Genomic DNA, 18,314 nt, shown 5'->3' on the forward strand with positions numbered 1-18,314 from the left:
GATACCAGAGAATGTCTAATAAGGGGAGAACCGCCACTCTCGGGGAAACTTCCGGTTTCTGAACTGGTTGCAGTTCCTTTTCTGGTTCCACATGAGGACGCTCACGAATAAGTGCAGAATTAATGGAGGTCTATGGAGCTGTACCCCTCAAATCCACTTTTCTCGGGATATAATTTTTTGCCAAGAAATTTGAATGTTGCATGCGAAAGAGGGTACAGAGAAACACACCGCTGAGTATTATATTTTTTGAGTCGCTTATTTGTTCTAAAAAGCCTTTCAAATGCGTCAATGGCGTCATTCATTAGCAGAAAGCTAGTGTGTTGTGGGCAACAATGACCCAACCTGTAAGAAATCGAAAGGACGTAAGTACTCGTTCATTCAACTTTTGACCTATAATCCATAGTGAGCTTGCAGAAACCACAATCAAATCTTCGATTTTTCAACAACCAGGTGAAAGAGACAAATTTAGCCGTCTAGCTCCATAGACCCCCATTGTTTTTGCACTTATTCATAATAAGTAGCCCCTAGCGGAACTGCAACAGATTGCAGGTACAATGGAGTTAATAGGGAGTGATCCGGCTCTCCGTAAACGGGCTCTGGCGATACAATGTCCAATAGACTTCCTGTATACCTCATTTGAAAGAGGAGGCTCTTGTCTACAAAATATGCCCTGATTGGGTTATCTCCGAACATTGTGACCAATCCTATGGGTGATTTATTAACAAGAGTCTCTGATTTTCTCTGATTTCGCCAAATTTGTCCCGTAACAGTGTTACGTACACCACTTCGCGAAACAGTAACAGTGTTCCGTACACCGCTTTTGGGTACGATTTAAACACACATTTTACACCGTATGACGTATATTTACATTGTTTGATGTTGGTAGTGGATATATCTGTTGATCAATACGTGGTAAGGATTATTTTAGGATTTAGCTTAGATGTAGTTTAGCCTTACCAGCAAGTCATTTGGTACTTCCATGTTCTTTCTCTGATAGCCTACTCCTTGAATAAGTCAATGGAAACTCCTCAAGTCATTGTAAGTGTGGTGGTGACCACTTTTATTATTAATACAAAGTGCATCAAGGCGCTGCAAAGAGGGGAACATAGAAAGGTGCCACATTTAAGAACACTTGTGAAATATGGGTGCGCAACACAGTTCTGGTTCACAGTACATGGAAGGGGGGTATGACCCAATGTTCCGTACAGTACAGTACAGTGCCTCTGGTTTGGCGCGGTATTGCCCAGGGTCAGTTACAGGGCAGTAAGAGAATGCATCAGATTAAAGAGCAGTGGGCACTTGTAAGACCTAAAACACAGAACACAACACGTGTACTGAATTAAGTGCTATTTCAAGAAGCCCTTTGTAAGACCAGAACATAACACAAAACAAAATATATGTAAAAAAACAACGAACTATATACAGTACGTACAATATTTACACTATTTGCAATATTTACAATATATACAATATTTACAGCTCCAGTTCCAGTGCCACCTGGAGCGACACACTGTCCTGGCACTTGTAACAGTACCATTCACCCTCTGGTACCACACTGACCTCCAGGCACTCTGTGTGGTACCAGAGGGGGCACAAGTCGCACCGCAGCCACTTGTGAATGTCACAGGAGGACCCAGGCGGAGCCATGCCCTTGCATAGTGTGCCGTGTCTGCTATTTCCTTTCGTCCATGAAATGATGTGCTCTCTTCAGTGGACACAATGCAAACCAATTTGTGCATTCCGTGGACAAAAGGCGCTATGATGTAACATGGTTTCGTAATGAATATATGTATTTCGTCACACAAAAGTCATTCTGTCCACAAAATTACGATGTAACATGGTTTCGTAATGAATATGTATTTCTATTCTGTGAATCTAGTGTAAAGCGGATACATTTTGGCCTATATTGTCCAGGGAAAATAGATGAAACACCTTAAACTATATATTTTCTGAAAGCATAACCTCTAGATGAGATATAACCCCAGTTAAGACATGTCTTATCTTCCTCCATGCCATGGGCATGGCACATAATCCTGTATTGCATTTGCTCTGTATTGTAACAAACTGCAAGGTTGTGTCAGAATGGTTTTTATTGGTTATGCACCATAACACACGAATACATAATTCCGGGCCAGACCTGGCCCTTATGTTCCAGCGCTAAACATCTATCTTAGGCTGTATCTAAAACACACACCAATCAACCCTAGTTATGAACAATGTAACCAGCTGCAAACATAAACACAACAGACAGGACATACAATGTTGTCAACCCACCTGCTTTAGAACATGAACATTACACACCTACACACACTGCACAGCATCATGGGAGCACAGTCATGAACAGCTAGACTCAGATCATTACACAGCCCCCTGAGACTTAGGGCCCGTCCCATTTCTCCCCCCTTAAAACTTCCACTTGGTTTTGATTGCCCTCAACATTAAAGCCTAGCCTGGCGAGCCAGACCCACATTAAAATGTAGGGTCTGGACACTCACCGTTCGCAGTGCTCAGTCCGAGGGGCGGGATAATCGGTTGTATTTCAAATTCCCTCTGCACGCTATAGGACTCAATAGGATATTTGTTTTCAAGTAGCAGGGAATTTAAGCCAAACCATTGCAACTCTGCCATCAATCATTATGTTAAGCCCACCAAACGACTCTATACACGATTTCAATGCCTGATTAAGTTTCGATTTCTGGAGCTCACAAGCCAACGGAGAGTTGCTAGACTAGCTCTGGCAGCAAATGTACGTCTAGATTTTCTAGGCTAATTAAAGCCCCCTCGACAAGGGAAGTGGAGGTGAAGATCTTTCCCTATGAATTGGGACACCACTATATGCAAATTAGCGTAGTGAACGTGCTCACCCACCTCCGCCACGCCGCGAAATGACGTTCACCGGGTAGTAGCCTGCTACTATTTTCATTCAGCGTCATTGTTGTGTGGGCTGTGCTGGTTTATCTACGCCTGGTTAATCAACAAAGACATTCGTGTTCATGTGAACGCCAGAACACACATCCTAAATATTGACCTAAACTACCCAGATTGATTTATAACGCTATTTGATGGGCAGACTCTCTCAAAGCAATCAGCAGATATCATGAACATCGTCAGATAGCTTCGTGAGATATTTTCTAACATTACTAACATGTTCAAAACTCAACAGTCCATCAGATGTGCTTCAAACTAACATATTCCAACATATTTAAAAATTTTAATATGCTTATTTGCGAAAATATATGAAAAAATTGACCGACTCACTGAGCTCGCACGGTATCCTGGGTAATTTCATCTCCCACTTCGTTTTAAGCCTGCATTGGTCCTGGCTATATTTTGAGGGTTGACACTTCCCCTTGCTCCCTAAAGTAATGGGACACCCTAGCCCTACACGTGCACGCGCAAAATCTAGGGGTAGGGGAGGTATTGGGACGGGCCCTTAGTCCATGTCCCCTTGACTCAAGTCTTACCCTACGTCAGTCCATGAGCCTGGCTGGGACGCGACGCTGGCGCGACGGATTTCCTGCCTGGGCCGGCCTCGTGTGATACAAGGGGACTCCTGCCTGGGCCGCCTCAGTGATACGGGGACCTAGGGCGCCTTTGGACCGATCTGGCTGCCATCTTGCCGTCAACCAACCGTGTTTATTGATCTAAAGCTAAATCATGATCATGGTAGGTGCATTTAATTTGTCGTCACCAGAGCACCACCCACATACATCTCGTTAACAATGCAGCTCATTTGCATGTTGTGAACTTGAAAATGAAAATGAAAATCGAGAAATGGAAAATAAATCGCAAGCAGGTGTCAGTTTTCATTTTATTTATCATTTTGGCATACATTGTGCGCATTGTCAGGAAAAGGCAAAGTCAAAGTGAAGTTTGCATTTTCATCTTCCAACTAACATTTTTATTTTCATTTTTGGCAGTAATATACCAGGATGGGAATGAAAATGAAATGACAAATAGACGTTTCAATTTATTTTTATTTTTGTCACAAATGTATCGTGTTTATCAGGAAAATTAAAGAAAGAACACCTAAGAAGAACAATAGTGGGCTTGCTATTTTGCTAAAATGAGCGCACTCTTTTGTAACACATGCACACAATTTACTAAAATGAGCGCACATTCTCTGGATACACAAAAATATCTCTATCTATCCTCCTGGGTTCTGTATATTTACAATGGCAGAGAAAAATATAAATATATAGTGACTCTAGAGGGAGCTGTACAGTCGCCAAAAATATCTGAACATGCATAGTGTACCTTTAAGGCTAAATTATATTGAAAGCAACTCGGCTTGCAAGCAGGATTAAATTTTTTGCTTGTTTCTTTTCTTTTCTTTCTTTTGTGTTGTACACAGTAGCCTATAAAGAACTGACATCCCGATGAGTTTACACCTCAGTCTAGAAGATGGCGGCAATGCACTTTGTTTGCACACTGCCAATAAAAATCACAGAGGAAGAAGAAGAGTGTCCAGCCCCCGGGGAAGTTTGATTTGTGGATTGTTTAATATTTTGGTTGAGCATAGAAATATTTTTTGAAATGGCAACAACCAGTGGGGAATCAAGTAAACAGTATCACTGCACAGCAACATACTGTAGCAGCTACATCTTAAAAAAACAAGTGAAAAGTCAATTTACTAAACTCAGTACAAATCTGATGACTTGAGGAAAGATAAATACCAACTTGCTTACTATTGGATCCTTGTAAAAAGGGCAATTACAGGACACCTGCACAGATTAGTTTAAACGATTAGACTGACTTCCCCCCACTTGACAAATACTTGCACTTTCAATAATGTCTTATGTGAGAGACTGACTTGTGTCCACAATCAAGTATTTCTGTGCCTGTTTGAAGCAAAGATGTTTATATAAAGAGCACCAGGACTACATTTTTAAAATGTATGGAATTTTATTAGCATTTGTTAAGAGTAATAGTCAGGTTTGTGATGTTGAAACACCACAAATGATCAGTTGTTTTCATCTTCCGACTTCACTGTCTGCATTCCCATGAGAGAGGACCGGGGATTCCACTTGTGGCGCTCTACAATTCAACCACAAAGCATTGAATTATTATACTTGTCATGTATTAAAAATATATTTTCGCACAAGTCACACTAACACAAAACACTTACCACACTACTGCGCACTGATATATATATTAAAGGAATGGTTTGGTGTACGAAGAACCTAAGGTCTATGTCTGGATGATTTCAAACTTTTTGTTTTTGAGCAAAATGTCGTTAATCAGAGGAGTTTTGAGATAGACAGTTATTTGTGTTATGTCATTGTGTGAGATTTATTTTGGAAGGAGGCACCTTGTTCCCTCGATGTCTTCGATGGTCTCAGGCAGGCAACGGTCTCGTGTTTCGGGCAGTCGACTCGCAACTAAACTGGACCCCACTGCAATGCAGCACAGGATGAGCTGAGGAAGACCCAACCACACATCATCCAGCAGTAGGATCAGGGGAGCCACTGCCACCCCCACACGACCCATGAAGGAGTTATAGCCCATGCCATTCTGCCTGTCCCAATGCATAAGAAGGGTTGGGAACATTACTTTTGTAATTTAATAAGATACAGATCACAAGTTACCCTATTAAAAATGGGTAACACTTTACTTGACAGTGTCGACATAAGAGTGACATGACACTATCATGACACATGAACCCTAACCCTAATCCTAACCTCTAACCCTAACTTGTTATGACAAAAACCGAATCTCACTTAATAACAGAAGCGTTATGTCATAAATGTTTATGACGTGTTCATGACAGTGTCATGTCACTCTTATGTCGATACTGTCAAGTAAAGTGTAACCAAAAATGTAATATATCTATTTTGCATGCCATTCTGCCTGTCATGATGATGCATAACACATACACACCGAACGAAAAACCACTGGCATCAGTGATACATATTGAAAATGAGTTTGCTGTACCATATCTTTGTTTCTTGACATCAGTGATACATTGCAAATGAGTTTGCTGTAACATGTCTTTGTTTCTTGTCATACATGCTAGCTGATGTGGCACATTCCCTGCTCAAAATATAAAATACATTAGAAGTAAGAGTTGCTTCTTAGCACGTCATTCTGGCATTTTATGCCAGGCCTCCAGATAGAGATAGATAAGTAGGTAGGTAAGGAGTTAGTTACAGAATTAGACAGACAGAGATGGGAAACCCAGCTTCAGAAAGTTAAAAAAAATCATACCATGTATTGGTTCTACCTGTGCATTTAAAATAGGTGATTTCACTAATTAGCTCATCTCCCTGGCTAAAGAGTTGGGCTGAGTTTTTTTTTTTTGGCCTTTTTATGCCTTTAATGACAGTGGAAAATGACAGGAAGCGAGTGGGAAAGAGAGTCGGGGTGGGATTTGGAAGGCAAAGGGCGGAAGCCACAGGGTGGGAATCGAACCCGGAACGCCGGCGTATACGGTGCAGGTGCCCCAGCCTGTCGCGCCACGGCCAGGGCCGAGTTGGGCTCATTTTTAACTGAAAGGTTGAACCAAATATGTGGTTTGACTATTACTACATGAAGCCAGGTTTCCCTGCTCTTCTCCAGCCCTTACCTGATCACGGTTGGATAGAGCTCCGAGCTGTACAGAATCAGAGTGCCAAAGGCAGTCGCCGAACACCCCTTACCGAGCACCGCTACTACTGTTCTCACTACCCGTTGCTCTGAAGAAGACACACACACACACACACACACACACACACACAATCACACTGCACCGTGTTGTGTTGCTATCTTATCTTTGTAGATATCTGTTTACTGTTGTATTGTATTTGTACAGTACATGTATCGATATCAATATACAGTATATTATATATATATATATGAAAAGTCTGAATATATATATATATATATCAAAACCTGAGAATATATATCAAAATATGAATATATAGATCAAAACCCTGAATATATAGGTAAAAACCTGAGAATATATGTCAAAATCTGAATATCAGAACCCTGAATATATCAAAACCCTAAATATAGGTCAAAACCTGAGAATATATGTCAAAATCTGAATACATCAAAACCTTGAATAGGCCCTAGGTCAAAACCTGAGAATATTTGTCAAAATATGTATATACATGTACAATAAACATCACTTTTCCCATCAGAAACATATTTGTAAAAAGCATAGCTGGTATGATTAGAACATTATCGGAATATAGAATTAATATGAACATTTACTTTGAACACATAAATAGGACTGTAGCTCAGTAAGCAACAAGTCACTGTATGACACAGAAGACCAGGGTTCAATTCCTGCTTGCTGCAACAATTTTGAAGGTGCATTTCTCACAGCTAAACCAAGCTAGATAGATACAGTAGATTTATAGAGATAGAAGGTCGGGCTTGTGGAACTATAGGCTACATGGTCCTCGCTTTAGATCGGGGGGCTGCAAAATTTACTACAAATAAGAAAGGTCTTATAAGCGTATTAGTTATCCACCTCTTTGTCTTATACACCATTAACAAGCATTAACAAGCTGCTTGTTAACACTTACAACTATGCTTGTAAGTAACTTAAAAGGCTGCTTATTAACACTTTCAAGCTGCATGTTAACAGTTAGTTAATGTTATTAAAGGATAACAACAGTTAACTAACTGTTAGTAATAAATTGTTAACTAACTTCTTATAATGCACTGTTAATACCTAATAAGCACATGTTATTCTAAAGCATTACCAAGCTTTCAAATGACCTTATCCTTGATTTCTGAAGGGCTGAAGTGCTGAAGGGATTATCCTTGATTTCTACGTTAACGTATAGACTGCCTTTGTTTGGCCTAAAACGCAGTGCTCTACCTCTGGGGACGATTACGGTGATAGCGAGACACAACCCAGCCAGGAAAAGAGCACCGGACTCAGTCTTGCGCCGCCCAATCTTGTCCAGAAGGTAGAAAATAGACACTTTAGCCGGGATCTCAACAGCGGCCATTATAAATTGTGTGAGGTAAATATTCACTCCAAACCCTGTAATGTTAAAACTGATGCCGTAAAAGGTGGAGGCAACTCCGTACCTGCAAGACATTAGACACAAATGATACGTGTTGTTTACTCAAAACGACACAAATGATACGTGTTGTTTACTCGAAACGACACAAATGATACGTGTTGTTTACTCGAAACGACACAAATGATACGTGTTGTTTACTCAAAACGACACAAATTATATGTGTTGTTTACTCGAAACAATTAAAAATGATTATGAATAAAGATAGACATTAGGCACAAATGATGAAGATAAAGATGAAGTATGATGAATGTATGAATAAAGATGAAGTAAAACATGTCAAAATATGTGCAATCCAGTTGAACCCCTCTGTCAATTCTCATGGTGTCAATAATAACTGTATCAGTTATACTGTATATTGTTATTAAGTAAAAATATATTTTTGGGGCTTTTTGGCTTCATGCATATATATATATATATATATATATATATATGGTAGTGAAGAGAGTGGAATCAAAACCTGGGTCCCCGCAGACACTTAGACCCTAACATGATATGGATTCTGCAGTGGGATATGAGAGATAATTGGGGTTAGATCTCCTCATACCAAGTAAGACCTGTAAGTAGTGCCAGTTTCCTCATCTTGGGAGTCCTCAGCAGATCAAGATAGGAGTAGTTCCGGTTCCGATTGGTCACCACAATATTAGACAGATTCTAAAGAGAGGGAGAGCAAGCCAGCAAACAAACAAATAAACACAAATAAACAGGTCTTGTGAAAACATACAAACACACACACACACACAGTGTACACCTTACAGATGTGATATCCATGTTGATGATAATAACGCATCAATGCGTCCAAATGACCAGTGGCAGCTCACCTCTGGTTTGATGGAGGAAGCCATTCCCTGCCGGCGGTTCATCTTAGCACACTTATTTAAGTAGTAGTGAGCTTCATCTAGCCGCCCGTTTGCTATCAGCCATCTAGCTGATTCTGGAACCCATCTGTTTTGAGATGACAATAGATTATTTCAATTCATTCCAAATTCAGGAGACATCAGTATGAGAGGTAGTCCCTCCCCCCGTGCTCAATCCGAGGGGCGGAATAAACGGTTGCCTTTTTAAATTCCCTTGCACGCAATAGGATAGCGCTACAACTCATGAGTCCCATGCGTTTTCCCACCAGCAGAGCTAGTTGGGTAGTTGATCAAACTTTTGCCAACTTAAAATAAGCTGAAGTCGTGTCGTGCTGTTCACCAGCAGCAGCACCCATCTTCTTTGTTTTCAAGTAGCAGGGAATTCACGCGGAACCGTTGCAACTCTGCCATCATAATGTTAAGCCCGCCTACCGACTCTATACACAATGTGATTGGCCTGATCGAAGTTTAAAGCTGCAGTTGGCAAGTCTGACAGATTGAGGGGACTTAGCCAAAATGTTCAATGTTTACAACTCTCATGCCCCTCCCCCACTACCACCGAGCACCCTCTCATCGAGTTTGTGCTCGTCAGTGCACACCAGAATTCACCAGACTGTGATTGACAGTCAGATCTCACACAGCCCTGCTCTGATTGGACCAGAAGAACCGGGAGCTGCGGATTTTTGCAAAACAAATAACAGGCTCTAGGTGGAGGTAGAAGTGCGGGTTTTTTTCTAAAACCAGCTGATTTATGTTGTTCTGTGGAGCATAGTGTCGGTTTCAGTGAATATAATCAAAAAAATCTTGCCAACTGCAGCTTGAATTTTTCCAGCTCGCAAGCCAACGAAGAGTTGCTAGACTACCCTGGCTGCAAATTGAAGTTACCTTCATTATATTATGGCTGTGAGTTACCATGACACCATGATATTATGAGTTACCTATAAGTTACCCCCATGATATTATGAGTTACCTATTAGTTACGTTACAAAAATCAAATGTTTGCGGTAGATTTGCAGCAAACTTGTTGGTGATTTGTGGGAAACAAATGAGTTCACTAGAAAATATTGCCAGAAGTTTGCCAACGTTGGCCGCTAGAGGCAAACTTCCAGCAAAGTTCCGGATTTTGAATTTTGAATTACCTCAATGATCTTATGTATAAGTTATGAGTTACCTCAATGATCTTATGTATAAGTTATGAGTTACCTCAATGATCTTATGAATGCGTTACCTCCATGATATTATGGCTATGACCACTGGTGCTGTGATGGCCACAATCAGCCATCTCCAGTCTCTGATGAGGAATGCAAGTGTGGACAGTGTCATAAATCCAAATGTCCATGACAAGCTGTCAATCACCCCCACTAACTTCCTGCTCTCAATGTCCACCCATTCCACAACTGTAGAGAGAAGCAAATGTTAATGCACACACACACACACACACACACACACACACAAGCATTTGATATGAAACTTTTGACTTATACTCAGAATGTTCTAAATAGTTAAAGTAAGATTTGCAGCACCATAAACAGCTACTGAAAATTGCTACAGTCACTAGAAATACATCTCTTCTAAATGCTTAAGTAATGCAAATATCAGTGAGATGTTTTAGTTTAAACCCATGAGCACAGAGAGAAGAGGAGAAAAGAGAGGGGGTGTGTTCTCACTGAGCACAGAGAGAAGAGGAGAAAAGAGAGGGGTGTGTTCTCACTGAGCACGGAGAGGAGGGTAGAAAAGAGAGGGGTGTGTTCTCACTGAACACAGAGAGGAGAAAACAGAGGGGTGTGTTCTCACTGAACACAGAGAGGAGGGTAGAAAAGAGAGGGGTGTGTTCTCACTGAACACAGAGAGGAGGGGTAGAAAAGAGAGGGGTGTGTTCTCACTGAACACAGAGAGGAGGGTAGAAAAGAGAGGGGTGTGTTCTCACTGAGCAAAGAGAGGAGAAAACACAGAGGGGGGTAGAAAAGAGGGGTGTTTCTCACTGAGCAAAGAGAGGGAGGGAGAAAACAAGGGGGTGTGTTCTTACTGAGGAGGAGAGGAGGAAAAGAGGGGTGTGTTCTCACTGAACACAGAGGAGAGGGTAGAAAAGAGAGGGGTGTTCTCACTGAGCAAAAAGAGGAGAAAAAACAGAGGGGTGTGTTCTTACTGAGCACAAAGAGGAAAAAAGAGAGGGGTGTGTTCTCACTGAGCACAGAGAGGAGAAAAGAGAGGGGTGTGTTCTCACTGAGCACGGAGATGGGAATAAAGGAAGGTGTGTGTTCTCACTGAACACAGAGAGGAGAAAAGGGAGGGGTGTGTTCTCACTGAGCACGGAGATGGGAATAAAGGAAGGTGTGTGTTCTCACTGAACACAGAGAGGAGAAAAGGGAGGGGTGTGTTCTCACTGAGCACGGAGGTGACAATGACGATGCCTGTGATGCAGAAGCCACTCAGGAACCTGAGCACAGCGAACATGATGTAGGAGGTGGAGAAAACGCTGATCAGCGCAAAGCTCATCCCAGACACGTATGAAACCAGAAGCATTATCCTGCGTCCATACCTGTGTGTATTAGAGGGGTTATAAAATAATGATTATGTTTTTTTTATTTTTATTTGGATTATTCACTGAATATTATGGAGCCCAGGAGGTGTCATTGCAAGATATTTTTGTGTATAGAGAGAATGTGCACTCATTTTACTAAATCGCGCACACGTTTTACTAAATAGTGCGCTCATTTTAATAAATTGCGCTCACAACGATTAAAAACAATTTAGTAAAAATGTGTACACAATTTAGTAAAATGAGTGCACGTTTTCTGGATATTTACCAAAAAATAGGGCTTCCGTAGAATATCACCTTTAATAAACTAAACCCTTAACCTTAACCATACTGTAGGTATGTAGGTGTTAACAGATCATTTGTTTGTAGCAGACTGTCTGTTCACAGTCTAATGGGTACAGAAGCATATTACGTGCACATGAAGAGAAAATATTTTTGAAAATTCTGAGATAAAAGTCAAAATTTTCAGATAAAAGTCAAAATTTTCGAGAATCAAAGTCAAAATATTCGTGAAACAAAGTCAGAAATAATTTCTGAGATTAAAGATTCTGAGAATTTCTGATAAAAAAAAGTCAAAAATTTAAGATAAATAAAAGTCAACAATTTTGAGATAAAGTAAAAAATTTCAAGAAACAAAGTCAGCAATAATTTCTGAATTTCTGACTTTGTTTCTTAAAAAATTTGACTTTGTTCCTCGAAAATTTTGACTTTTATCTCGAAAATTTCAACTTTTATCTCGGAATTTTGAAAAATATTTTCTCTTAATGTGGCCCTAATATGCTTCCATAAATGGGGACCATCCAAGTAAGACCATTATTATGACCGCCCCAAGTAGCTTGCATATAGGTTTAGTCAGATTTTTTTCTTTTCTTTTTTTTTTTTTTTAGCATGTCCACATTTTTAGTCAAGGATTCCCGGACACTGAAAGACCAGGGTAGATCCGAAACTTGGTGGGCATGTAACCCCATATGGATAGCATGGAACCATCGTTTTTTTCGTTTTGATCTGTAGCCCTCCCACTGGACTGCACCCCCCCGAAAGGAGGGTAGGGCAGACACAGTTTTCTGTGAATATCTCGAGAACCGTAAGGTTTAGGAGGACCATTTTTTTTGTATGTTGATCTCAAGGGGCCATGTCAACCCATTCCATAACCACTCATTTCATGTATAGCCCACCTAGTTAAACACAAAAAAAAAAAAAATGAGGTGTTGTAATCGCGGGTATCTGTGACCTAACATAGTCAAAATTGCACGAAATTGGAAGTGTAGGATCATTATGACACCCTCTGAATGCACGCCAAGTTTAGGGAATTCCGTTCATGGGGGCCACACAATAAATTCATTTATGTTACTATACACCATCTGGCCTGTAGGTGGCGGAGACAGTTTTCTGTGAATATCTCGAGAACCGTAGGGCCTAGGAGGTCCACCTTTTTTTTGTATGTTGGTCTTAAGGGGTCATGTCAACCCATCCCATTACCACTTATTTCATGTATAGCGCCACCTAGTTAAAAATTAAAAAGCAAAAAAATATCTGGCTGACATGGTCAAAACTGCACGAAATTGAAAGTGTAGGATCATTATGACACCCTCCGAATGCATGCCAAGTTTTGTGAACTTTCGTTCATGGGGGGGGGCCTTACAATAAAATAATTTATGTGTACATTTAGTGACCGTACACCAACAAGAATTCCCGGGACACTGAAAGACCGGGGTACATGAAACCCCACATGGATAGCATTAAACCATCATTTTTCGTTTTGATCTGTAGCCCCCCCGCTGTACTGGACCCCCTGAAAGGAGGGTAGGGCAGACACAGTTTTCTGTGAATATCTTGAGAACCGTAGGGCCTAGGATGACCAATTTTTTCTGTATGTTTGCCTCCAGGGGTCATGTTAACCCATTCCATGTGCACACATGTGCATAAACAGATACACACACATACATTCACAGTAATCATACGTATGACACATACTCACACAGTAGACATATGTACGCATGCATGCACATGCACACACACACACACCCAAACACATAAACATAAACGTGTACACGCACACAATTCAAGAATTTCTCAGAATTATGAACAGGCAAGATGGGGGTGGGGTTGTATAAAATTAATTTTACATGTGAAATCTATGAACTAATCATGTTTTGGTACTTGTTGTCTAGCAGATACCAGTGAGAATTGAGGGTGGATAATGCAATTTAGTGAGACAGTTAGAATCATATAAGCCTTTCAGCGTGATTTATTTTTGTGGAAAAAATGTGCTGGACTGGGCGGCGGTCATATTTTGTACCGCTCTGCGGTACATCTAGTTTTAACCTTAAATCAGGATATTATAGTTACAAGACAGACTCACACATAACTTTACCACATAGAGGTTGGAGTGGATAGTACAGGTAGGTGAGCTCTGTGCTGAGGACTGCTCTAGAACCCCAGGAGTTGGTACTTGAGAGAAGGCTTGGGCACATAAATTGGGCACATTACATCACTTACACAGCCTACTGGTGAGACAGCAGATGGAGGCTCATTCAACTCCGCTGTAACAAGGACCGCTACAGCAAATCATTCCTGCCCTCCACAACAACTCATGTACAATGACTTCCCTCTGGGCAGGTATAGAATACTTAATCTGAGAGGCCTTACAGTATCTTCTATCTTCTTCTGAGAGGCCTTCTATACCCTCTGACTTATCTACAATTATTGGTGTTGTTTGAAGTGTGTCATACCTGTCACTCAGACCACCAAAGGTCATGGCTCCAAACATGACCCCCACAAAGAAGATGGTGGCAGTGGCTTTATTCAACCCCTTCTTATCGCACACCAAATCCCACTTTCAGGAGAAGAGGGAACAAAAACAAGTAAAATCGGTGGGGGAAATCATTTCTAGAAAAGATGAATGAGCTGTGTTTTGAGATCATAGTGCCACAGAGAGGGCTTTAAATGGTTCTGGAGTAGAAACAGATGGCCCAGCAGACTGTGTTTGTCCAGGGAATACAAGAGACCAAGGAAATGAGAGGAGAATTAGCAGCACACACGGAGTAAAGATGTTTGGTTCATCTTCAAAACATTCAAGTGATATAACTCCTTTTCTTATGTAATAAAGTGCCCCCTATTGGCAGACATTTGGAATAGTCTCTCACTGCAGGCTTTAAAACTTCAACAAGTTTTTTTCAGTTTTTTCAGGTTGTTTACATACTGTATATGATAATTGTAAATAGGCCACATCATTCGGTTGAATTTTAATAAGTTTGATGGTTTTGGATGGTGGTTTTATATTTTTAAGAGAAGACTGTCCTTTACCTCAGTGGCCAGTGTGCTTTTGAAGGTGCTGTTGTCGTACACCCATCCATTTCTACACGGTTCTGCAGGAAGTCCGGTGCTGCTGGAGGTGTTGAGCAGCAGGTAGAACTGGGGCTCTGGGAACATGAGGCAGGAAGACAGCGTCCCATCCGCCTGCAGCGGGATACTGACCGTCCATCTCTCCTCCACCGACAGATTCCCAAAGACGCCCGCAGCATCCAGACCGCTGATGTCACAGTGGTGGGGTGGGATACCCGCTATGAAGTTGTTCACCAAGAAATGACATGGTAAAGTGACACGTCCCAAGAAACTAAGGCAAACAATCATCTTCTGGAACCTTCCAAAGCCATCAATGTCTGAAAGAAGGTCTTCAAACTTCATTGTGACAAAAATTCCAGAGTTCCACAGTTTAATGTTGCAGCACTGCCTCAAAGAGAATCTCTCCCCTAAACCTCTACCCTCTCTTTACAGGACACAGTGGTGCTGTCGCTCTCTACTTCTCTCTCTTTTGACATTGGCTTGTGCAAGACACACCTCTCTCTCTCTCTCTCTCTGTTTTTGTCTTTCTCTCTCAGTGGTCATCTCTCTCTCACTCTCTCTTTCCTTGTCCAACTTTCTCAAAGTTAATTTAGGTTGACACCATTGTTCAAGACTGAACATGCCAAAGGTTGAGAATGAAATGAATATGCATGAGTTTTCCACCAATCTTTGACTTTTGTAAACCATTGCAACCTCTTCAGATGTCTGGGGTGGAAGATGTACTTCTGAAGTAAAATCACAGCTGTTTTTTTGAAGTTTAAACAGGAACTTTACCTTGAATTCTTTGGTGCACTGACTAGAAAATGTGGTGATGTCAACTTTATATTTCAGATTAGGATAAGTTTGATTTCAGCGAGACACAGGGATTTTTTATTGCATGGGACAAGCCAGTTGAAGAGGAATCTCACTACATTTTAATTACATTGAATTAAGTCTCATTGTAGTTTCTGGAAAACTACAGCTGTGTAGGAAGTTTCTGGAAAACTACAATTAAATGCATCAGTGCTTGTCAGAATAGGTACTGTACAATACAAAGACTGAACTATTAAAGCTTGTTCACCTCCATGGTTGTGCATCAGGCTATCATTAGAGTAGGAATAGATTGCTTTTTTTTCTTTCTGTTCTGTCAGTTTCTGTCAAACTTCACTCAGACATTGACTTAGCGCATCAAAACTAACTCTATTAGGCACAAAAAGTGGTGGGGTGGGATAGGCTACCTGCTATGAAGTTGTTCACCAGGAAGTGACACACCAAAGAAGTGACCTTTTATCTTTTAGCATATATGAAGCTCAGGAGAAGGACTACATACTGGGCCCTTCTAAAGCAGAACTGGAGGTCACTGGAATGTTTTTCCTCTGTACAGATAGAACAGAAAGCTGGACCACCGGGAGGGATATTTAGCTGAATCTGACAAAAAAAATATTTTGGATCAGAAGCACAGACTGTACCTTTAAATAAAAATCAGAGACTGTGCCTTTAATCTGCAGCAGCATTGACTGCAGTGGCTCACTCCCTGCCTAGCTGTACTCAGTCTACAGGCCTTGCAGCTGCTCTCTTTCCCCCTCTGCCTCCCCTCATGTTTGCCTCCTTGCTGCTCTTTCCCCTGCTGATAGCTGGAACAGCCACACAGCCAGCCTCACTCATGCCCTACATTCCTAGCCATTCCAAAAGTCTAACAGCGTCACAGTAACCTTGTTAAGGACAGAGAGTCAGACATCGGTACTATTATTTAAAGAAATGTAAAGAAATATCATAATAACAGAAATATAAAGATATTTGTTATTATTATTTTTAAGGGTACAATTTTAACATCGATATTGCCATTTGATGCATTGTACCAGAGTTAGCCTTATAATTTACATCTGCAGTCAACAATTTCAGCTTTCATCTGTCATCATACCATTTGATGAGCATTTTTTTTGTCTTTGTAAAAAGTTTCTATATTATAGCCCCTATGAGTTATCTGAAGCACAGTTACTTTTGAACTTCTAGTTTTGAAGGTCTGACACAAACGTTTCACTGTTAAAATGTTTTACATAATTGTTTCACATTAGAAATGTTAGAAATATGTTTTTTTTTGGCTGAGAGAGCCTTGCACTTAGCCTTGCGCTGCTACAACTGTCAGAATGTGGAACGTGGGACCACTAGACATTTTCTTCCAGCCAGCCGGGAAAACAGCTCCTTATCCTGGCCAACTCCCAGGGTGGTAATTATTTTTCTCTGCAGTGTTTTCAAGAAATTATGTTTTAGTCCCTGTGTTCCTCTCCTGAAATTAACAAGGACAAATAAATATTGCCATCAGGATATGATTGAAAAATAATGAAAAACTGGAATCACACTGAAATATATGCTGAAAAGTTAGTTTGACAGGATTATTTGCACAGCCTTTTGTGCCTTGACATGTCACCCAAAACACGCATACACACACACACACACACACACACACACAAACACACACAATCCAATCTGAATAGGAAAATTATGTTTTATATTATATTAAGGGATTGACAGCCATCATTCGCCCCTCCTCCACAAGCCTTTGTACCTGTCCAGGTCACGGACTCTGCTTTTAACCCGTCCATCATGTCACGGACTCTGCAGGTCTACGACCCCTAGCAAGCCCGACATGTTTTCAGTGATCTAAAACAAGCGTTCTGATGGTGCTGGGTGAACTATAAACAATGTTATACTATAAAACAAACAAATGCACTCAGGTTCATACTTTATTGTTCTCAGGGGGAAATTTGTTGTCACAGTCTATACTCACATTTAACAAACAAATAACAAGAAGAACATTTACACAAAGAAATTACAGCCTGAATTTTGTTGAGTTTTGCTTTAAATCTTTGCCAAAGCATGCCTTTAGGCTTGGCTGGCATGCAACAACATAATCACAGTGCAATATGTTTGCAGTCACTATTACAAACAGCAACCCACAAAAATGCACCCCCAGAGCATGGTTTTCCTGAGTTTTAGAAGCCTCAGTTTGATCTTAATTCTCGTTAAGTGATATGTATTTTATGGTGCTGAAAAATAGCAGAATATCAAAGAGAAATGCATACAGAAATAGCAACTTTTACTCTTAAACAATTTACTTTAAAATATAGTAGGCCTAGTAGCTAGTAAGGACCATTGCCTTGAATGAGATATGCTAGGCTATGAAAGTGCAATACAGGATGCTCACCTAGTTTTTGTAATGCAGGAAGGGGTGGTGACATTTACCTGAGAATGATGGTTTGGGATGTTGTTGATTTACTGATAGTTATGCTATTCTGTAGTGCATATCAGTCTGAGAAGGATTATGTGGCTACAAGCATACATTTTCTTCATCACACTCTCACATGAACCCAATGTTCAACAGAGGCAATTCAGGCTTCAATGTGTAAATATAAGTGGACAGAAAGGTATCTTACTTTATTTCACTCCCACATTGGACACAGTTTTTTGTTTATAATTGTGAAAACGGTAGGACTTTTATTATGACAACTTGTAGAATGACGGCCATATTGAATTGCATTGTATACACTTGTAGGCATACTGTAGCTTGTACGAAGC

At 40.7% G+C, this 18,314-nt stretch overlaps 1 protein-coding gene across 1 annotated transcript; it reads right to left on the reverse strand.

Annotated features, from left to right (window-relative positions):
* Positions 1 to 4,885: 4,885 nt before the first annotated feature.
* On the reverse strand, positions 4,886 to 15,182 carry LOC125311598 (solute carrier family 22 member 7-like). Its single transcript, XM_048269813.1, has 10 exons — positions 14,721 to 15,182; positions 14,147 to 14,250; positions 11,260 to 11,414; positions 10,104 to 10,272; positions 8,840 to 8,963; positions 8,566 to 8,672; positions 7,811 to 8,025; positions 6,566 to 6,674; positions 5,312 to 5,518; positions 4,886 to 5,037 (listed from the first exon to the last, which is right to left on the reverse strand). The coding sequence occupies exons 1-10, from the start codon at positions 15,099 to 15,101 to the stop codon at positions 4,974 to 4,976; spliced, it is 1,635 nt and encodes a 544-aa protein (XP_048125770.1). The 5' UTR covers positions 15,102 to 15,182; the 3' UTR covers positions 4,886 to 4,973.
* Between the last annotated feature and the right edge of the window lie 3,132 nt (positions 15,183 to 18,314).

Source organism: Alosa alosa, chromosome 18 (assembly GCF_017589495.1).
Source record: "Alosa alosa isolate M-15738 ecotype Scorff River chromosome 18, AALO_Geno_1.1, whole genome shotgun sequence".
NCBI lineage: Eukaryota > Metazoa > Chordata > Actinopteri > Clupeiformes > Clupeidae > Alosa > Alosa alosa.

What these genes read in the sequence shown, in the direction of transcription:
- LOC125311598 (XM_048269813.1), bottom strand. Translation starts at nt 15,101, where the DNA reads ATGAAGTTTGAAGACCTTCTTTCAGACATTGATGGCTTTGGAAGGTTC. An exon ending in CTACTTACAGGTCTTACTTG is followed by an intron (nt 8,026 to 8,565) that starts GTATGAGGAGAT and finishes AATGTCTTGCAG; the next exon opens with GTACGGAGTTGCCTCCACCT. An exon ending in CACCGTAATCGTCCCCAGAG is followed by an intron (nt 6,675 to 7,810) that starts GTAGAGCACTGC and finishes TGTCTTCTTCAG; the next exon opens with AGCAACGGGTAGTGAGAACA.